This window comes from Callorhinus ursinus, unplaced genomic scaffold, assembly GCF_003265705.2.
Source record: "Callorhinus ursinus isolate GAN/ISIS: 27379988/994484 unplaced genomic scaffold, GSC_fseal_2.0 scaffold63, whole genome shotgun sequence".
Lineage (NCBI taxonomy): Eukaryota > Metazoa > Chordata > Mammalia > Carnivora > Otariidae > Callorhinus > Callorhinus ursinus.
Window position 1 is genome coordinate 8,221,330 of NW_027397125.1, and position 23,362 is coordinate 8,244,691.

Genomic DNA, 23,362 nt, shown 5'->3' on the forward strand with positions numbered 1-23,362 from the left:
TTATACTGTTCATTAAATTAGCCAAGAAATTTTCAGTGCTGGATTTATAGTTCTCAGTCAGAAATGGCCTTTTTAGGAGTAACCCGATTTATTTAACAAAGCCCTGATGAGGCCAAAAGAACCAAGTTCCATTCCAGCGACTTTACTGACAAGTCATGTTAACTGCAGTCAATTGTTCTTCCTCTGTGGTCCAAACTCTCAGACAACACTCAGATGCTTCTAAGTCTACAATTCTGATTCTAGTAGTATTCTAAAATAATCCCTGGCCCTGGCCAGTTGTCTTCCTCAAGTTTTCTTTAGAGAGACAGACTCTACAAAGACCCTCTCTACATTGTCTTCTGATTGAATGTGTATTCCGATGAGTAGATTCCAAGATCACTCTGAAGGGCTAGATCTTCGAGCAGGAAACTCTGTAAGTACTGAGAGAGACTTGGGGAGCAGGCAAAATGTGGTCAATGGACCGACTTCATCCAACTATCCAAGTGCTCATAGATATAACTCAATTGATTCTTAGAACTTTCCCCCCTTCCCCCATGTCCTAATTTAGCTTCTAGGTGGGAGGGGAACTTTGGTATCTTCACTTTTAACAAGCTTTCCTGGTGATCCTTAAACATATTACAGTTTGAGAACCACTATCCTAAACCCTATGCATATTCTTCTCAAATAGCAGGAAAACACAAAGGGTGGTAGGGATTGGGGTGGGGCCTATGTAACTTCAGTGATCCATTTTTAAATAAAATACGAAGTCCAATGTCTTAGCACCAGTCTTCCTTGTTTTGAATCCCTCAATTAGGACTACTGTCCCATCTGTGGAATTTGACTCAGTCAGGTTTGGTTCACTCTTTTCCTGCTAGTTTTCTGTCAAGTTTCTCCTGAAAGGTTACTCTACTTAGGCTGCCTTGCCTATAACTTCTAAACCTTCATTTTGTTCAATAAGTGCCTCAAAATAGCCTCTTTCTGAGCTCTTCATCTCACTCTTCAATGCCTACTTTTCCTCCTCTTCATAATGAAGGAAAATGGAAAGCTGACAAATTATGGCCTCACAAAGATCTAAACTCTGAAGCTCTGATTAGCTATGACAACTAGGTTCAACCAATCTTTGTAGCCTCAGTAACATGGTAATTTTGGAAACAGGTAATCTCTTATCCCACATGGCAGGCTCTTCCTCTGACCTTGAGGTTGTTCTCGATAACACTTCCAAATGACTAAGTGTCCAAACCTGGAATGTGGTTATAACATCATCTGACACAAGGAGGCTTTGTAAAAGGCTTCAAGTTCTGTTTTGTTTGTGTTGTCTCTGCGCAGCCACCAGAGAATGAAATTTGGCCAAGATAAGAGAAAACTAAATACCCTGGTTTTATTTAACCTTCAAGAGCTTATGGAACCAACTTCATATAAAATTATTTTCTGCCCCACAGGTGCAACCACTTTCTAAAATAGCTATGTTGCTTGTTGATTTACAGGCCAATTTCTTAGCCTTTCTCATCTTCTGATTATTATAGTCTTTTAATACCCATAAAGTGACAGAGAAACACTGAAAAACTTAAAAGATCAAGGAATGCCAAGATTTCATTTTAGGCACTCTGACTTGGTAAAGGATGTTTTTTCATAGGTCATTTCTCTAGGGATAACTTAAACCAAAGGCAAAGAAACATTTGGTTAAATTCATTTATCACTACAAACATATAATGTCAAATGGGATGCTTTTGGTCAAAGACTACAGTGAAAATTCATTTCTAAAAATTGTAATCCATAGGGGCACCTGGGTGGCTCCATCGTTAAGCATCTGCCTTCGGCTCAGGTCATGGTCCCAGGGTCCTGGGATCGAGCCCCACATCGGGCTCCTTGCTCGGTGGGAAGCCTGCTTCTCCCTCTCCCACTCCCCCTGCTTGTGTTCCTGCTCTATCTCTCTCTCTGTCAAAAAATAAATAAAATCTTTAAAAATAAATAAATAAAAATTGTAATCCATAGTTTAAAAAAAAACCTTAGCAAAAGTTAAACACACACACACACAGCAATCATTCCATTAATTATAAACAGCTAAAATATCTTTCAGGACTTTTTACTATACTTATTCACTGTCATTTTCTCATAGAACACAAAATAGTTTAAAACACAAACATAATCAATTAATAATTCTAGCACAGACTAAACAAGAATATACTTATTTTCTTGAATTAGGTTCCAACTAAGAAGATGAGAAGAATTGGACAGGAAGTCAAGACATTCCATGCTTCTTACCTTCATAACCTCTAGAGCATAAATCATCTGTGGTTCCATAGATTTTCCATCTGCTCCATAAACCGGAACCCTTGTAGAGCATAATATTCTTTTCTTGTTTATTGCCATAGTTAAAAAATAAATCTTCTCCCTTGATCCCCAAAAGTGTGTCATTTTTGCACTCCCATTTCTGAAATTCGCTCTTCGGGTCACAGGCATATAGAGTGACAGCAACCCAATCCGTTTTTGATGGTACCCCCAAACACAATTTAAAAGCAACACTCATAATCCGGGATTCAGACACCCATCGGAATTTCTGCGCTTCGTTGTCCTGGTTGCAAACTGCTGTTTGGACTGCACTGGGACTTAATGCTTCCACGCAGCGCTTGTGATCTTCATTATATATCAAAAATTGCTTAGTGTCTGTTTAAAAAAAAAAAAGAAAGAAACAAGAAAAGATGCTTAAGTGGATACATGTGACAAAGAATATTTTAGGTCAAAATTCCCAATGTTTCCATTTCCATAAAACTTATGATCCCAGGAGAAGGTGTGAAGGGGACTCTGGGCCAGCTCAGCTCCCTCTGTGAGGGTCTGGAGATGGTGGGGGGCGGTCCTTGAGGCTGGAGAGAGAGACTGGGGGGAAGGTCTCTTCTGGGAGAGCACAGGGCCCCAGCAACTGGCTGGAAACCCTCACGGACATGCTAGTTCATTAGGGGGAGCATTACAAAAAGGCCTGCCTTAAATGCACACAAATTGTAGTGTAGTAAACATAGAGGTAGAGAACAGAGAAAGAAATAATAACCATCTGAGAAAAGAAAATTTAGATATGAGGGATGCCTGGGTGGCTCAGAAGGTTAAACGTCTGCCTTCAGCTCAGGTCATGAGCCGAGGGTCCTGGGATGGAGCCCTGCATGGGGCTCCTTGCTCAGCAGGGAGTCTGCTTCTCCCTCTGCCTCTGCCGCTGCCCCTGCTTATACTCTCATGCTCTCTTGCTCTCTTTCTGGCAAATAAATAAATAAAATCTTAAAAAAAAAGAAAATTTATATATGAATACAATAAGCTGTAGAATTAAATATATGTGTACCCTGGAATAGAATTTTGAAGTCTGATTCATCTCTACTCTCTTTGAGATAGAGGAAGCTCATACATAATTATTCTAATTATAACATTAGCGAGATTTTTTGTAACTTAAAAGATAATTTTATTTTAGGAAGTTTTACCCTTATGTCCAGCAAATCTTTGAACTAAATGCTTTCCGAATAGCCACGCTAGAGAAGTGTTTTGTTTTGTTTTGTTTTCCCTTACAACAATAGATAACTTAGTAATGTAGCATCTAGAGTTAAGTTAGTATCTGTTATATAATTTTAACTTTCGGGGCACCTGGGTGGCTCAGTCGTTAAGCGTCTGCCTTTGGCTCAGGTCATGATCCCAGGGTCCTGGGATCAAGCCCCGCGTCGGGCTCCCTCCTCAGCGGGAAGCCTGCTTCTCCCTCTCCCACTCCCCCTGCTTGTGTTTCCTCTCTCATTGTGTCTCTCCCTGTCAAATAAATAAATAAAATCTTAAAAAAATAATTTTAACTTTCATTTTATTGGCATATTCAAGCTAGCTTTTGTATAACAAAAAGATACAAAAATGTACTTATAAGTGTAATAATTTGTCAAGTTTGCAGTAAAGGTTAAATAAATACAATTTTTTATTTCATTTGAGGTAATACTTATGAGAATAACTAAAAATAAAGTGTTTTGTTCTTATAGTTTGGGGCTGGTAATTTAAATAAATATGTGTAGATGGCTTATAGTACATAGCTGCTAGCTGGCAAAACTGAACTTCCTGTTGTCAAAAAAAAAAAAAAGGAACAAGAAGAAAAAGAAAAAAAAGCATCTGAAAAGCATATTTTTCCCCTTAAAACTGAATTCATGTAAAGGTTTTTCCTTTTTGTTTATTTTTTTTAAGAATAGACAAATGAAAAGAACATACTTTTCATTTTATGACACAAATATCAAACATTACCTCTGAACATCTACTAAATTCCTTCTATTTAAGTGTTCTTTCAAAATGAGCTGGTAGTACTGCAGATATTCAAGGGTCTGACTAAATTAGCTCATTATTTTTAATCAAATCATCCCAGTGAAATGTAACAAAGTAATAAAAGTACTACTAGCAGAGTCCTTCACTGTTTACTAAACATTTCACAAACCATATTCTATTTACTGTCCTCAACACCCCTGTCAGGTTAGTACCATTGCATTCTGAGATCAGTTCTTGGGCCATCAATTTAGGCCTTACGATGGATCTTTGCCTTGAAAGATTATTTTCCCCTGCCCTGCTCCTGCATCTGCTCTTGTCCCACACTTGTTAGAGACCTCCTGTCTGGGTTCCTAATTTGGTGCTACTTTGAACCTTAGCCGAGCTTCATTGGCTGGGTTTCTCATTTCTGTTGGTTTGATTTCTTGGAATTGGGACTCAATAGAGTCTCAATTCATAACACCTGCTTCTGTTGGCTTCTCTGGAGTTGACATCTGTCAACTCAGCAATCAATGCCTGGCTGGAGTTCGTCCCATCTAGAGGAACTCCTTCCTGGACTTGATCTCATCTTGTTGTTGCTCATGCCATAGTGTGACAAGATGAGTTACTTTCTGCATTGGCAATAAAATTAAAATATTAAAAATATGCTGTTTTGATCATAATAAAACACAGGAGATAGGAAAACAAAAAGTTAAAAAAACACAATTACTGTGATCATTTACCACACACAAATGTAAATCTAGGCTCTTCTAATCTAAAAGGGTAATGAAGTCTGAAAATTTTGTCATATAGATCTGTAAACTCAACTATACTACCCTCTACATTTAATTTCTTTGCTATTCTGCCTATTGTTTTCCTATCTAGACTTATCTTCCACTTTTCAGATAGTTTTGCTCAGTAACATCTCAGCAACAGTACTATCTTCCACCTCATACTTCAGCATTATTGAGCAGCTGACATTTATTCATCATCCAAATTTAGTCATATAACCCATTGGTTACCAGCCATTTAAGGTAAGGTGCTTGAGAGTTTTCATGCACAAATAGTGTTCTTCCTTCAGAGATTTTTATACTTGTTTGACTTTTATTTCATGTACTTTATTTTCATCTGCATTTCCATCTTAATTTTTCTCTAAACATCATGGCATTTAATGAGCAAACATCCAATCTTCTGTTTTTCATTAACGGCACTGTCATCCACTCATATCCCTAAGCCAAAAACCTAGGACATCCTGGATACCCAGCTCTCCCTCACTTTCTAGAACAAAAACAGAATCTACTGGCTCTACCCAGAAATATACTGTGACAATTTTATGTGTCAGCTTGGCTAGGACACAGTACACAGATATTTGGTCAAACACCAGTCTGGATGTTGCTGTGAAGTTTTGTTTGTTCATTCGTTTGTTTGGTAAGATTAACATTTGAATCAGTAGACTTTGAGTAAAGTAGATTATCCTCAGTACTGTGGGTGGGCCTCATCCAGTCAGTTGAAGGCCTTTAGAGATAACAGACAGAGGTCCCTAAAGAGGAAAAATCCCTACCTCCAGATTGTCTTTGGACTTGAACTGCAATATCAACTCCTTCTTGAGTTTCCAGCCTGCCAGTTTACCCCTATAGATTTTGGACTCGCCAGCCTTCACAACTGCATGAGCCAATTCCTTCAATCTCTCTCAAAAGATAGACAGAAGATGATTGATACATGGATAGATGGTAGCTGGATGGATGGATAGATGAATAGATGGACGGATGGATAGATGGATATACACACATACAAACACACTCACATACCCTTTTGGTTCTGTTTCTCTGGAGAACCCTGACAAATATATATACACTCTAATCCATTCTCTTCTTTCTTTTCACCCTAGACTGAGCCACCATAGTCTTACTCTAGTCTTCCTCTCTTTGAAATGCAAAGAAGATAACACTTGATCGGGGCACCTGGGTGGCTCAGTTGGTTAAGCGACTGCCTTCGGCTCAGGTCATGATCCTGGAGTTCTGGGATCGAGTCCCGCATCGGGCTCCCTGCTCAGCGGGGAGTCTGCTTCTCCCTCTGACCCTCCCCCCTCTCATGTGCACTCTCTCTCTCTCTCATTCTCGCTCTCTCAAATGAATAAATAAATAAAATCTTTAAAAAAAAAAAAGATAACACTTGATCTCCCAGTTTCCTGGGTGAGATGGGTCTAATATGCTACCTGACTCCAAATTGTAGTACCTCCCTAATGTAATGGGTTGTTTCCACTTAACTATATAAAAGAGTCAGATTTCTTTCTGTTTTTGCATTTTCTTTAGCGGATTACCTGTGATGTGCATCCCATTCTGGTTGAGTGCTTATTCAACCATAATATGTTTTCTTATTCTTCTACCTTTGTGAGAGGTTTTCTAAGTTGGGAGGAGATTTTGTTTTTAACTGTATTTTCTTTTTTTAAAGATTTATTTACTTATTTGACAGAGAGACACAGCGAGAGAGGAAACACAAGCAGGGGGAGTGGGAGAGGGAGAAGCAGGCTCCCTGCTGAGCAGGAGCCCGATGTGGGGCTTGATCCCAGGACCCTGGGACCATGATCTGAGCCGAAGGTAGATGCTTAACAACTGAGCCACCCAGGTGCCCCAACTATATTTTCCCAACAATTTAAATCCTTCAAGAGTGTGCTACTGTACACAAGAGAAAAACAGTAACCTCCACATCCTAGCTCCCTGGGGAGAAATGATCCTATCCCTGCTCTTACCCACCACCTTCCAGCCACAAGGCCTTTCTGTTCCTCAAACACTTCATTTCCACTTGAGAAACTTCATACTTCAAGTTTCCTCTTCTTGGGATGCTCTTTAAGGTCCCAGCTCAAGTGTCAACTCCTTAGTGAGCAGACTATCCAAATTTTGCTCTTTTTTTTCTATATAATATTCATAACCATCTTAAAATATATTCCTTTTAAAAAATATTTAGTTATATGTTGTCCATGTCCTTCTACTGGAATGTAAATCCCACAAGTAGAAAGACTTAATCTTTCTGGTTCAGGACTGTGTCCTCTCTTTTTGGAGCAAAATAGTCCGTCCACAAATATTAGTTGAATGAATGAAAGAACATTAATTTAATCTGAAGCATCTTGACTAATAACCCAGATGCATTATTTTATTTAATAACGGATGAATGATGATGGGTGTATTTAATGTTACCTCTTCCCCTAAAAGTTTATTTTTACCAAAGAACAATTTATAAATATTTATAAAGGAGTACCTGGAAATGAAAAATTTCTATTTCAATTCAACCTTATCTATTCTGGTTTCCTTTATTTATCTTTGACATTAGGGAGCAGTGCAAGTTTGACATTGTCTTTGCTAGACAATATAAGGAAATGTAACATTATCACTTTATGATTCCACAATCATCCACTATTCCTTTTATCATGGTCTCTGTACAGTTGTCTCTGATTTCTTCCTCTGAAACAGATTCAAGGCCTTGACCGAAAGGCAACTTGTGGCATTTTTGCCACTATTAACCACACCAACGTTTTCTATGTATAAACATTCTGTTCTCTGTCTATACTAATTATGTTATTACAATAGAAACAGTACAAAGCTAACAAATGAGGACAATGGAATGGCTCTATTCATTTCTCTGCCATCTCAATTATGAGATTGAATGTGTGTTTTTCTTTCTGCTTTCTAAATACTTACACATCAGAAATTTATTTATAGAATTGAGGGGACACTTCTTCCATCTTATCTCTTATCTTCCTCACCTCATATTAGTTTTTCAAGAAATATGTGCAGGTGCTGTGTAGGTGATATTGTGAGGACAAACCAGAGACAACTTCTGTGCCCCACTGAGCTCCCATCACCTATAGTTAATTCAAAGGCAGAAACCTCAAAGGTCAAAATACATGCAGGAAAGAAGCGGTAAGTTTCAATTCAACATCTCAAGTCAAAATAACTGAAGACTAGATATGCAATAACATAAGTTTGAATGTTCTTTTTCTTTTAACACTTTCCACACCCAGCAAGGAGCCCAGTGCAGGGCCCAAACCCACGACCCCGAGATCAAGATTCAGACGCCTAACCAACTGAGCCACCCAGGCGCCCCATGAGGGTGAATACTCATTTAAGCACATTTTAACAGTTTAAAGTTTTTCCATAACATTGAGCAAATGATTAAATTTCTGAATTGACTAGCAAAGAAAATTAGGTTATTAAATTCGACTATCTAGAGATAGAACTATTATGTGCTATATTTCCTTATACATTTGTAGACTTTCCCCACTATTGATAAAAGAAATGCTGACCTGCTAACATGAAAAAACAATCTTTTGCAAGACAGAGAAGCTGGATATGAGGAAAATAAGTGGATATTTTGTAGCAGATGCTGCCAGAACTCTACTTATTTCTTCTTGCCTTTTGCCAGTTCAGTGCCTATGAGCCCCACTCCTCAATGTCAGCACAGTATCTCTGGGCCCGGGGCGCATCAGAGGACCCTGTGCCTACATGCCACAAAGACAAGAAAGGTCAGAGAATGGAGGCCCCTCCCGGGGTAGCCCTTCACCGGTGACTGATAGCAATTGATGAATAAACACCCTCAATCCCTGCCATGTTGAATGGGATGACTCTGAGGCAGGTAGTCTACATTGTCACCCAGAGCACCCCAGCAGGGCTGAACTCCAGGTGTCCAAGGTGGTCACTGGCTCCTCCCCTTCCCCGTCTCACCTCCACACTCCTCTGCCAGTGTTTCCTGGGACTGTTTCCCACATGAACTACTTCACTCCAATCACTGTCAGAGAGAGTGTCTTAAACAACCCAAACCAAGAAATCTGTCCCTAAAAGCCTCTGTAAATGAATGTAAAACCTACACAGGTGTCCTCCAAGAACTAAAGTTAAGTGAAAAGCAGATATTTATCATGCACCAAGTACCTGCAAAAAAACTATGCCAAGTGCTGGGGGCGGGGGTGGAGGGCAGACCAAGGATCACAGTGTTAGGTTTGGCAATGTCGAACAGAAGAATAAAGGAAAAATTGAGAGTTATTTTAGTTTTCACATTGATCCTTCATTTATTCAAATGTTCAGAGAACCTAATAATTTAAGTCACTGCATTTGGCTCTTTGGGGGGGTCCAAGGGTGAATCCAATATGGGTTATGACCTCAGGAGAAAGGAGAGGGCAGGAGTAAGGAATTTCTCAAACTTCCTGTCTCCCTTCCTAAAGATATGAACAGCAACACCCTTCCTGGGTTTGTTCACTCCCATCTCAGTAGGTCTCCCTACTGAGTCTGCTGATCTCTTTACCTGGGTCCTGGATTCTACCCCTTTCTGCCTCTCCACTTGTTCTCCCTTCCTTTCTCTCCTAGATCTTCAACATCAGAATGCCAGCCCCTCCCCCAATTCTAGGACAAACAAACAAAATCTGTAGGTAAGAAGTTGACCTCTGCCACTCTTCCTTCTTCCCCTCACAGTCATGCTAATTAACTAATTAAACTTTATGTATCATAAAATCAAATGACCATCTGATCATGACATAATCACACTGGCTGTGTGACTTTGGTCAAGTTTCTAAACCACTCTGTGCTTCCTTTTTTCCATCTGAAAAATGAGGGGAAAATAACAGGACCTGCTGGTTGTTGTGAGGATTCAATGAGATCATCTAAATAAAGCACTGAGAACAGTTCCTGACACATAGAAACTGCTATCTACGTCTTAAGTATTATCATTAATTTGGGAAAATGAGTCTTGAAGACAGCGTGGAATGGTTGAGAAGAGGATGAGACTAGAGAAAATAGAGCTGTTGCAGCCCAGAGACAGGAACAGAAGAACAGAGATGGTGGAGACTCCAGAGATTCCAAACTCTAGGGACCAGGTAATGTGGTGGAGAAAGGTATATTCTTTGGGGTCAGCAAACTTGTGATCAAATTCTGGTTCCACCATTCGCTGGTTGTGTTGCTCAGTTAGATTAATCATTCCTGCCTCGATTTCCTCATCTGTAAAATAGGGATAATGATGCTCCATGATAGAGTTGCTATGAACTTCTAAATGAGATAATTTATATAAAACACCCAGCATATCATTTTGTACATAGTAAACATTCCAGGAGTAATGCCCTCCTTCCCCTCCCCTAGTGAAAAGTCTAAACAGTTAATACAAATAGAGGGACTAAGTCCTTCTTTGACATACTGTTGTTTTGAACACATTTTATGTCTTTCCTTGTCAAAACACTCCAGCTGACAAACTCTTAGCCTCAGAGCCAGAAGACAATAGTCAAGAATCAGCTCTGGTCCTTATTGGCTAGCTGACTTCTGAGCCTGTTTTCTCATGTAGTAAAATGTGGATGGTAACATCTACCCATCTTACTTCAGGATCTGAAGATGATTAATGAATGGGACTAAGGATCTGAATGCACTCTGTGACTTTAGCTTGGTTTGTAAGTGGACAAATTTGTCTTCGAAGACTTTCTCCTTTCGAGGTCAGTTTCAATTCTTTTTGAAAAGGTACTTGCTTTCTTACCTGCTTTACCCTCACTTTTGTTCTGACTGATTTCCACTAGTCTCCTCTATGGACCAAACTAACCACATGATGTTTCCATCCAACAAGAAGGCTTGATGGTAGCCAAGAGGCAAGAGGACATTAGTGTTCTCATTTTGACATCAGTTTGACTCCCTCTCTGCCATGGAAATATGCTACTTCAGAAGCTATTTCCTTTTGTTCCACTCCTCTTGTGGCCTTGGTGACCTCTTAGTTCTCCCTTAGCTGCTCGTGTTCCAGTCCCACAGGCCAGATCTGAGTGTTGAAGGATGCCTGTGCCTCTAGCTCCCTTTTGAAGACAAGGGTCTTTGTCTTTAATGGAGGTTGAGCACATTTGACTCTGTAAAGTTCACATTTAACCAATGATGACTCCTCCTACTGAGAAATTAGGTTCATCACCCTCACAAGGCACTGAATGGTCGTGTAACAAAGCAATCATCATCTTATTTTTAACCGCAATATCCTACATACACAGATCTCCATTTCTCAATTTCAGAAAAATCAGATGAAGTTTGGAACAATAACATAAAAAATAGACAAATATAAGAACAATGGGAAAAAAGAAAGATGACAAGAACTTGCTTTTGCTCAGTAACTTTAGAAAGTATGTCTTAAATCCGGCATCTAAAAGAAGTCAAATGTAAAGGAAAAAATGAAGAGACTAGAAATAAAATTAGAAATATCATAAAGGAAAATTTTATGAAAATTAAAATGATGAAGGGAATGACAGTGGGGAATTGTTTCTTGAAGAAATTCTAGATTGGTATTAACCAATCATTCATTCAGCAAAAAAAAAAAAAAAAATTGCTTCTGTTTAATAGAAAGAATACTCTACTGGGAGTCAGGAGTCCTGAGCGCTAAATGGGTTGTTCCATTAACTAGTTGTGAGACTCTGGAAAGATCACTTAACCTGTCAGGACTTCAGTGTTCTTACCTATAAAACATGGAGGTTGGATGCAGCATGAGACTGTGCCAGAGATCAAATTCACTGCATTTGTTCTACATTCACTGGCTAGTGAGGTCCTATTGTTGGCATCTTTTCCAACTCTGCCTCCAGTGACATCACATTGGTAGTTTGAAATCGAATTCTTCTTGCTAACAGATAGCAGGGCAAGAAAAGGGTAAGAACTTCCCTCCCCTTTAAGCTTGGTCTCCTGGCCCCTTGAGGTATGACATGGACGCTCGCAGTGATGATGATGTGATATGTGCTTGGGGAGGTGGGAGAAAGAGTTCCGGGTTGAAAAGAAAAATAAACCACAGAAAGTAGGGAGACATTTCTGTGGGGTCTCTTCATGGGTCGGGAGCCAGGGCAGGGGGTACAGGGGGTAAGGAAATTCATGTACCCTTTTTTCTACTGCTTTGTTACTACATATCAGTTACTTAGTACTTAGTACTAAGTTACAAAGTAACAAAGTACCAAGAAAGAGGTAAAATCAGATTTATAGGCTCTCAAGGAAAAAAATTCCGGAAGGGGCTCCCTCACCCATGTTTTTGTTTGTTTTTTATTCCTTGAGTAAACAGATCTTCAGCACCTCCCTGCTTCCCCCATATTTGTGCCTATGAAGAGGAAGACATTCATCAGAGTAAGGCATCCTGCTGTCTCAAGGAGGGAAACTTTCCTAAGCAAACTGAGAAAACTTCTTGCCCCAGAACATTAAGAGCCAGTTTGAAGAAAATTAGTATCTATGCTGCCCAATATGGTAGCCCTAAGGGTACACTTAGAATGAGGCCAGTCTGAATTGAAATGTGTTCTAAGTACAAAATACACACTGGATTTTGAAAATTTAACTTTTAAAAAATGAGTGTAAAAATATCCCAATACATTTTATACTGATTAATCTTCACTAGAGGTATTTTGGATATATTGGGTTAAATAAAATATATTCATAAAATCAGTGTCATCTGTTTCTTTTTACTTTTTTTAGTGTGGCTACATAATGTAACCAATGATGTTTCTGTTGGACTGCCTGGGCTGGAATCCACGTCCCACGTCCCACACGGAGCCCTTGAACTGTTCATCCAGATTCTATTTGAAGACCTCCAGTGACAGGGAACTTATTCCTAAGCAGACTATTCTATTTAAGACAGTACAACTCTTAGATTTTCATTGGTTTTAGTTTTAACCTTTGCGTCCTCAAGACAGACTTGCAAGATGAACACTGTGTTAATGTCTAACATCAGCCTGTGGTCTTCTCCCATTTGGATTAAGCATCTCCTCCTTCAGCACCCCTTACTCATTGAGAGATAGGCTTTGTAATCAGGAATAAGGCAAAATACCTTTTCAGACTCCAAGAACTTCAGCATGGTTTCTTGGGAAATCTCTCCTTTAAATGCTTGCTCTCTCCTTTAATGGGAAATCTTTCCTTTAAATGCTTAATATACTGCTTTTATTGGATAATTCGTTACTACTGTGGGAACAAGAAGTCACTACTTTTAATAGCTAGCACTTAGGAAGCAATTCCTATGGGCCATACTATGTTCTAAACATTTTCCATTTTATAATTCACTGAATCCTTGCAAAAACATGGTGCAGAGGTAACATTTTGCTCCCCATTTTAGAAACAGGGAAACTACAGCACAGAGTGAGTTCCTGGCAGGGGCAGGAGACTTTTATTTGTGTTTTTATAATCACTGCTTTTTTCTTTTTTTTAAGTAGGCTCCACACCCATCATGGGGTCCAGCACGGGGTTTGAACTCACCACCCCATGATCAAGACCTGAGCTGAGATCAAGAGCTGGACGCGTAAGTGACTGAGCCACCCAGGTGCCCCATATAATCACTGCTACTTAATGCTCATTATGATTTAATGTTTTCTGTGGTCAGCACCCTCTCCGGGAGTCTCCTGGTGGTGGCCATTTCTGTGTTTTTGTTGTGCTCCCAGTTCTGCCCCCACCATTACATGGAGAGTATGGAGTGCCCTTTGCGCAGACTGCACACAGATGACCTGCGCTGATTTGGGGGAAAAGAAGGGGGATCAGGAACCAAAAGTTCAAAGTTGAGATCCCTTCGATCTCATTTCAAAAAAAAAAGGGGGGGGAATGAAAATTCTAACAGGTACTCTCTTTCTGAAGTTAAACAGGTTGAGTCTAGAGAACTAGAAAAGAGACTTAACAACGTCTTTGAGAACTGAAAAGCTGTGAATCTGTTCCTCCTAAGTAATAATCAGTCTCGGGGAGGGGTGGGTGGGGAAAGAGGAAGAAAACAAGTGTAAGTCAGTTTGAACAACTTAGAATACTGATTAGGATGAACTTTGCAGCTGTAAAAAACTATGGAGGATTAAAAAGTTTGTTCACAGAAAAAGAAAAAGAAAATCTCATGGAATCCATCTTTGGAGGATCATTTATGATCCTTAGACCCACCGTGAAGAAAGACAGCAGTGCCTCCCTCCTTTTGGCCAAAAACTTTCAGAAGATATTTCTTGGTGGTTAGACAGGAATATTGTGAATTGAAAACCAGAACACACAAACTACAGAGGAAATGCTTCTAAGAACAGAGCAGGGAAGGAACAGTGGGACATGAGAGAAGTCAGGAAGAGACGGGGGTTCTGTGGGGCTGGGGGCCAGGTACTGGCTTGGCTTCCTGGTCCCTGGCTTCCAGGAGGAGGCAACCGGTTTCCCCGCAGAGCCAGTGGTGCAGGGGACTTTTGCTTTCCTCCCCACCACAGGTATTGAAAGGAATCTATTAACCTTGACCCAAAAGGGAAGGTGTGCCATCGCCCCCAGGCCCCAAGTCAGAAAGCTTCCGCTTTGGTCAACTTACCCAACAGCTGTACAGCGACCGGAATGAGAGAGAGGAAAACCAGGAGCAGGGACAGCCGCATGTCCCAGAGTTTATCCTTCGCTTGCACTGATAGGAGGGGGTAAGAAGGAACCAAAACAATGCAGGCACCCACTCACCCCTTCCCCTACTCTGTTCTCAGAGCTGCCCTGCTGAAAAGAGGTGTGGAGGAAGCTCTCACTTTTAAAGGGCTTCTGAAATTAGGGAAAACCTCCAATAAGGAGATATCCTGTCACATGAGGGTAGTTGGAAAAACAGGAATTCAAAGTTACAACTTTGCTTTGTAAGCTAACTTCTGAGAAGAGCAGACACAGAGAAAGGGACACATGTGGGAGAGTGGTGAGGAAGGGGGGGTGGCGAAAGGGTGATGGTGAGAAAGGCAGAGACAGGCTGGCCTGCAGAGAAGGGAGAAGTGAAGCAGCTGTTTGCCTCGGGGCTGGTTCAGAAGGGGCTGTGTGAAGAGCACGCAGGAGGCCATTACCTGGGCTGGAAAGCTGGGCTTCCCTCTGGGAAGCAGCTGAAACAGTGGTCCCTCAGCAGACAACCCCAACCTAGAGTGACAGAAATGGCAGGCACGAAAAAGGACAGTTTCCTGCTGGAAACGTTTTCTTAAGGGCTGGAACTGATTCCCCTCATTATCTATATTCAGTGCTTGGAGTGTCTTTTTTTTTCTTGGATGCAAAAGACACAGTTCTCACAGAGCTTTGTTCCTTTAGCCAGAAGAAAAGTGAGAGGCTAAACCTAAAAGGGAATCTCCTCAAGGCTGGGAAGCAGAAAGTTCTCCAGAAAAACATAGAAAACAGTGACAAAAGATCCCCGATGCCCAGCCTCAACAATACTGGTCGTCTTCAACTTCGGAAGTGTCCTCTTAGAGGAGAAAATCTGCTCATTTTGTCACAAGGATGTAGATTCATTACATGATTGGGTGGAATTCTTCCTTTAAAAACAAAAATTGGAGCACCTGGATGGCTCAGTTGGTTAAACGTCTGACTCTAGATCTCAGCTCAGGTCTTGATCTCAGGGTTGTGAGTTCAAGCCCTGCATTGGGCTCCATGCTGGGTGTGGAGCCTACTTAAAAAATAACGATAATTTTAAAAATAAATAAAAATAAAAACAAAAGTGTTCATTAAACACAACATTAACCCCTAAACGTCTACTTTATTATTTTTCAGAAGTAAAACATGGGTTAAGAATATCTTGATGCAGATATCAGTAATTAGATAGCCAACCCACACCTAGAATGTGGTAAAGATTAGCAATTCAAAATGAAGCTGCTAGAAACATTGCATTTTCTTGAAAAAATTTTTTTAAAGATTTTATTTATTTATTTGAGAGAGAGAAAGAGAGCCAGAGAGAGAGCATAAGTGGAGGAGAGGGGAGGGGCATAGGGAGAGGGAGAAGCAGGCTCTCCGTTGAGCAGGGAGCCCGACACAGGATTTAATCCCAGGACCCTGGGATCATGACCTGAGCTAAAGGCAGACACTTAACCGACTGAGCCACCCAGGTGCCCCTTTTTTGAAATTTTAAATAAGTAGTTTATCATCAAGTGGAAAGCCCCAAGATTGACCATTTTTGTGAAAGTTATAAAAGTTATAAACTGCTTCCTAGGAAGAAATGCGATATAGTCTGCACTGATTTTTTTTTAAACATTCTAAATTTAAGATTATTCAGACAGGGTGCAAAAGGTGGTAAAAATGTAGGACACAGGACAAAAGTTTGGGGTTTTTTTTCATTAAGCTAAGACTTGACTGACAAAGTTGGTTATGAAACAGATGAGAGGCACCTGGGTGGCTCAGTCTTTAAGCGCCTGCCTTTGGCTCAGGTCATGATCCCCGGATCCTGGGATTGAGCCCCGCATTGGGCTCTCTGCTCAGAGGACAGTCTGCTTCTCCCTCTCCCGCTTCCCCTTCTTGTGTTCTCTCTCTCTGTCAAATAAATAAATAAAATCTTAAAAAAAAAAGATGAAACAAAATGTTTGTTTCTGAAATACCGTTTCACTGATTTATTACACACACACAAAAAGATATTTTAAATGAGTCATTCATGGCCTTTAAATGTAAATAATTTATATAAATTCAAAAAATTTTGCCTAATTTGGATTTATATCAATTTCAGAAGCAAAGAAAATGTAATTGTATTCTCTCTACACTCACCCCTCAAGGTTTTTTGAATTACAGAAATGTGTCACATGGCCAACCAAGATCATTGGTAAATCTGTGACTTTGAAACAAAAGGAAGCCAACTGTCCCACAAAGAATTTACCCCAAGGCCTTGACCTTATTGAAACAAAAATATATCAGGCTAGAAGGGGTGGACAGGCAAAAAGAAATCCAACACAGAATATGATGGAATAGGAAGCTCTAGGTATCCATCATTTCTTCTAAACAACTATTGAACTGGCAGGAACTGTCTGAAGTAACTATTTTGGAACTCTGGGCTCTAGTAGAAACCTTGGAACACCCAATGGAGAACTGGTAAATTTCAACGAATTTCAACCTTTCTCTTATGGTAGTGGCTACCATCCTCCATCCCCAATCTTTGTGGCTGGCGGTGTGAGGGTGGCATACTGAGTTTCTGGAGCAGCTTGCTAGAGCCAGGGTAGATACTAAGGGCCTTGTCCTTCAAAATATCAGAGTTATGGGTTCTGAAGCTTGACCACTGCTTTTAACTGCTTTCAACACTTTTATTCAACATAGTATTAGAAGTTCTAACTTGAGTAATTAGGCAAGGAAAAAAATTTAAAAGTATCAAACTGGAAAAGAAGTAAAAGTATCTCTCAACAAGTGAAATTACCTCTTTTCACAGATGGCATGATTTTATACGTGGAAAACCCTAAAACTTCCACCAAAAAAATTGTTAGAGCTAAGAAACAAATGAAACACAGTTGAAAGATACAAAATCAAAACACAAAAATCAGTTGCATTTCTATATACTATTAATGAAAAATCTGAAAAGGAAATTAAGAAAACATTTCCATTTACAATAGCATCAAAAAGAACAAAGTACTTAGGAATAAGTTTAACCAAGGGGGCAAAAGACTTATACAATGAAAGCTACAAAACATTGCTGAAAGAAATTAAAGAAGACCTAAAAAAATGGGAAGATATCCCATGTTCATAGAACTCCATGTTCGTAGATATTAAGAAGACTTAATATCATTAAGATGACAGTACTATCCAAAGAGTTCTATAGATTCATGCAATTTCTATAAAAATCCCAATGACACTTTTTATAGAAATTAAAAAAAACATCATAAAAATCACATGAAATCTCAAGAGATACCACATAGGCAAAACAATCTTGAAAAAGAATACAGTTGGAAAACTCAATTCATACTTCCTGATTTCAAAACTTACCACAAAGCTACAGTAATCCAAATAGTGTGGTGTTGGCATAGGGGAAACATGAGACCAATAGAATAGAACAGAAAGCCCAATTCTCACATATGGAGTCAATTGATTTTTCACAAGGGTGCCAAGACCATTCAATGAAGAAAGAAGTCTCTTCAACAAATTGTGCTGGGAAAACTGTATATCCACATACAAAAGAATGAAATTGGGCTTTTATCTTATACCATATATAAAAATTAACTCAAAATTGATCAAAAGCCTAAATTTAAGAGCTAAAACTATAAAACCTTTAGAAGAAAACATCAGGAAAAATCTTCATGCCATTGGATTCAGCAATGAGTTTTTTGGGGGTGGTGGTGGATATGACACCAAAAGCACAGAAAATGAAAGAAAAAATACATAAATTGGGCTTCACCAAAATTTTAAAAAATTGTACATCAAAGGATACAATCAAAAGAGTGAAAAGACAATCTAGAGAATGGGAGAAAGTATTTGCAAATCACATATCTGATAAGGGATTAATATCCATAATATATAAAGAAGTACAACTCAATAGCAACAACAACACAATCAATTTTAAAAATGACAACGAGCTTGAGCAGACATTTCTCCAAAGAAGACACACAAATAGCCAATGAGCACATGAAAAGATATTCAACATCACTAGTCATTAGGGACGTACAAACCAAACCACCATGGCGTAGCACTGTACACCCATTGGGATGGCTACTATCAAAAAACCAAAACAGAAAATAATAAATGTTGGTGAGGATGTGGAGAAATTGGACCCCTTGTGCACTGCTGGAGGGAATGTAAAATGATATAGCCACTGTGGAAAATAGTTTGGCCATTCCTCAAAAATTTAAACATATCATTGTCATGTGATCCCGCAATTCCAAAGAACTGAAAACAAAGACTAACACAGGTATTTGTACACCAACATTCACAGCAGCATTATTCATACTAGCAAAAGATAGAAGCAACCCAAGTGTCTATCAGCGGATGAATGGATAAACTAAGTGTAGTGTGTGTCACACACACAATGGAATATTATTCAGTCATAAAAAGGAATCTGACACCTGCTACAAGAAGTACAACCTTGAAAACACTATGCTAAGTGAAATAATCCAGGCAAAAAAAGGCACATATTGTATGATTCCCTTATATGATGTATGTAGAAGAGGCAAATTCACAAGAGACAGAAAGAATAGAGGTTATCTGGGACCAATGGGGAAGGGAGAGTGAACGTTATTCTTTAGTGGGTACAGAGTTTCTGTTCGAGATGATGAAATGTTCTAAAAATAGATACTGGTGAAAGTTACACAATATTGTGAACATACTTAAAGCTACTGAATTGTACACATAAAAATGGTTAAAGTGGGAAATTTTATGTTATGAATATTTTACCACATTAGAACAAAATCTGTTACTATATTCTTCTACTAAGTTTTGGTTCTGGTTTTTGCTTAGCTGTTGATGATGGTGGTAGCTTTTAACTAGCACTTCCTTCAAGCTAATGAGGTATTTCTATAAAATTAAGAAAATTCTTACTTTTTTAATTGGCAAGATAATTGCTGAACTATTTCATTTCCTCCTAGACATTCTCTTTCTCAAGCATCATGTACTTCACACCCACTCAATTCCATAAAAGATGAACTTGATGACTCTTTTGCTTTGAAACAGTTCCAAGAAAATTAGCTCAACACATTTTTTGTAACCTGCTCTATCATTCCTCATTCAGAAGTTTGTTTTGTTTAAGCAAGCCTGTCTTTTGATGGGCAAATTTGCTCAAATGGTATCACAGTAATTATGACCCAGAAAAAAAAGAAGATATAATGATGCAGCTGAGTATAAACTTAAAAATTTAAAGTATGGAACACTGTTTCTTTATGTTCTTATTCCTCATATTTTCCAATCCTTACCAAAATATGTCAAAACACCAATAATGCATTTGCAGTTTAATAGAAAACAACTGCATTTCCACAATTTAAAAAAAATCTTTGTATTGGATTATTTATCTAAAATTTGACTTTAATTGTAATTCTCTTCAGATAGAATATTTAGATTGATTATAATTTACAGTATATATATATAGACTATATATATATGTATATATATATATATATATATATATATATATATATATAGACTATTTGGGGGCCTGTGAGTTTTATAGTTCTCTAACTGGTGTTCTATTTTGTTTTGTTTGGCACCACACACATCTTTATAATAAACTTATTTAACTTTGCAAAATAATTTAATTTGAATGTTACTTGATCCATTTTATATTTGAAAAATATTTTAAGAATAAGATTAAAAATGTACTTTATGGTCTGAAAATGACTGAGACTTTATAGTTGGAAGCTAAGACAAAAACATTAGATTTCTTCTCCAGAACTACACAAATGTGTAATGTTACCTATAATATTTAGCAATACAGAATGTGTTATATCTATTCACTGAAATAATCTGTGTTCTCTAAGGTATGAAATGTTCTCAAAGGTATCTAAATCTTTAAAAAAAATACATTGTAGATAAAGAAGGCATTTCTGAAAAATCCAGTAATATTTTAATTTCAACACATGAGAAATTATGAGTTTTTTAATAGGCACATCCTGAAAAATTAAGATTTGTAGAGATATAAATGCAAACTTTCACAGCAAATATTACTATAGTAAATATTATCCAAAACACATTTAAAATCATTTTTTTTATATATTTAAGACTACACTACCTTTTTTTAAGATTATTTTTTAGGACACTTAGTTTGCAATAAAATTGAGAGGAAGGTACAGAAATTTTTCATTTACTCCCCTGCCCCCACATGTGCATAGCGTCCTTGATTATCATCATCTTCTGTACTCTGCTTGTTCATCTTTTTATATTGTCTCTGTAGTTCTGCCTTTTCTAGAGTGTAATTTGAATCATACAGCATGCAGCCTTCTCAAACTGGCTTCTTATATTTAGTAATATTCAGGTAAGTTTCCTTCATGGCTTTTCATGGCTTGCTAGCTCATTTCTTTTTAGTGCTGAATGATATTCCATTATCAAAATTACCACAGTTTATTTAACCATTTTACCTACCTATTTACCTATAGGAGGACATCTTTCTTGCTTCCAAATTTTGACAATTATGAACAAAGCTGCTAAAAATATCCATGTTCAAGCTTTTGTGCTGATGTGTTTCCAACTCCTTTGAGTAAATGCCAAGAAGCATGATTGCTGGATGGTATGGTAGGAGATGTTTATTTTGTAAGAAACCATCTTTCTGTCTTCCAAAATGTCTATACCATTTTGTTTTCCCACCAGCAATGAAAGACAATGTCTTCTGTTCCATATCCTCCCCAGCATTTGGTGTTGCCAGTGTTTTGATTTTGGCCATTCTAATTGAGATGTGGTAGCTTCTCATTGTTGTTTTAATTTGCATTTCCCTGATGACATATGATCTGGAACATCTCTTTCTATGTTAACTTGCCATCTGTGAGGTGTTTATTCATTTGGTGAGGTCCTTTTCCATTTTTAAATTGGGTTGCTTGTTTTCTTTTTTTTTAATTTAAGTTCACATATCATTAGTTTTTGATATAATGTTCAATGATTCATTAGTTGCATATAACACGCAGTGCTCATCACATCACATGCCCTCCTTACTGCCCATCACCCAGTTACCCCAACCCCCCACCCTTTTCCCTTTCCACAACCTTCAGTTTGTTTCTTGGAGTCGAGTGTCTCTCATAGTTTGTCTCCAGAGTTGTTTGTTTTCTTAGTGTTGCGTTTTAAGAGTTCTTTGTATATTTTGGATAACAGCCTTTATCAGATATGACTTTTGCAATTATTTTCTTCCAGTCTGTGGTTCGTCTTCTAATTTTGATATTGTCTTTCACAAAGTAGAGGCTTTTTAATTTAATGAAGTCAAATTCATCAATTATTTCTGTATGGATCATATCTCTGGTTTATACCTAAAAAGGCATTACTATACCTCAGGTCATCTAGGTTTTCTCCTATGTTATCTTCTAGGAGTTTTATAGTTCCCTATTTACCATTTAGATCTACGATCCATCTTGACTTTATTGTTGTGAAGTGTGTAAGGTCTATATACAGATTAATGATTTTTGCCTGTGGATGTCTAGTAGTCCCAACACCATTTGTTGAAAAGACTGTATATTCTCCATTTTATTAATTTTGTTCTTTTTTCAAAGATCAGTTGACTATTTTTATGTGGGTTTATTTCTGATTTCTCTATTCTGTTCTATTGATCTGTTTGTCTATTGGTTTGTCAATATCATATTGTAGATTTATAGTAAGTCTTGAAGTCAGGCAGTATCAATTCTCCAACATTGCTCTTCTACTTCAATATGGTGTTGTATATTCTGGACATTTTATCTCTCCATATAAACTTTAGAATCAGTTTGTTAATATCCGCAAAATTACTTGTGAAAACTTTCATTGGGATTGCACTGAATATCTAGATCAAGTTGTGAAGAACTGACATCTTGACAATATTGAGTCTTCCTTATCCATGAATGTGAAATATCTCTCCATTTATTTAGTTCTCCTTCAATATTTTTATTGGAGCTTTGTAGTTTCATTGATAGTGTTGTTGAGTTCAAATATGTCCTTACTTCTGCCTGCTGGAACTGTCCACCTCTGAACAGGGGTGTTGAAGTCTTTCACTATAATAAGAGATTCATCTATTTCTCTTTGCAGTTCTATCAGTTTTTGACTCATGTACTTTGATGTTGTTTTTAGGCTGCATACATGTTAAGAATTGTTATGTCTCCTTAAGAAATCCACCCCTTTATCATTATGGAATACCTTCCTTAATCCTAATAACTTTCCTTAATTTGCAGTCTTCTCTTTCTGAAATTAATATAGCTACTGCGGCTTTTTTTTTGTTAGCATAAACATGGTCTATTTTTCTCCATCCATTTACTTTCAATCTATATGTGTCCTTATATTTAAAGTGGGTTTCTTGTAGACCAGATAGCTGGGTCATATTTTTTGATCCACTCTGACAATCTCCATTTTTTTTCAAGATTATATTTATTTATTTGAGTGAAAGAGAGAGCACACATGCACACATGAAGAGGGGGAGGGGCAGAGGGAGAAGCAGACCTTGGGATGAGCAGGGAGCCTCAGGTGGGCCTTGATCCCATGACCCTGAGATCATGACCTGAGCCATAGGCAGAGCTTAACCACCTGAGCCACCCAGGCTTCTCTGATAATCTCTGTCTTTTAAATGGTGTATTTAGACCAATGACATTCAGAGTGATTATTGATAAAGTTGGATTCATATCTATTGTATGTATTACTATTTTCTTTGTTGCTATTTTTGTCTTTCACTCTTTTTCTGCCTTTTATGGTATTAACTGAGCATTTTATATGACTCCATTTTGTCTCCTTTCTCAGCATATCTGTTATACTTCCTTTTTTAAACTTGTTTGGTGACTGCCCTAGAGTTTGCAACATACTTTTACAGCTAATCCAAGTAC

General features: G+C 38.2%; 1 protein-coding gene across 1 annotated transcript in view; it reads right to left on the reverse strand.

Annotated features, from left to right (window-relative positions):
* MRC1 (mannose receptor C-type 1) overlaps positions 1-14,677 on the reverse strand; it is a 107,479-nt gene extending 92,802 nt beyond the window's left edge. The window contains exons 1-2 of the mRNA XM_025892019.2: positions 14,506-14,677; positions 2,242-2,643 (exon numbers count right to left, since the gene is read on the reverse strand). Of these exons, the coding sequence (XP_025747804.1) occupies positions 2,242-2,643; positions 14,506-14,566 (463 nt within the window). The 5' untranslated portion in view covers positions 14,567-14,677. The remainder of the gene's footprint in view (positions 1-2,241; positions 2,644-14,505) is intronic.
* Positions 14,678-23,362: the final 8,685 nt, after the last annotated feature.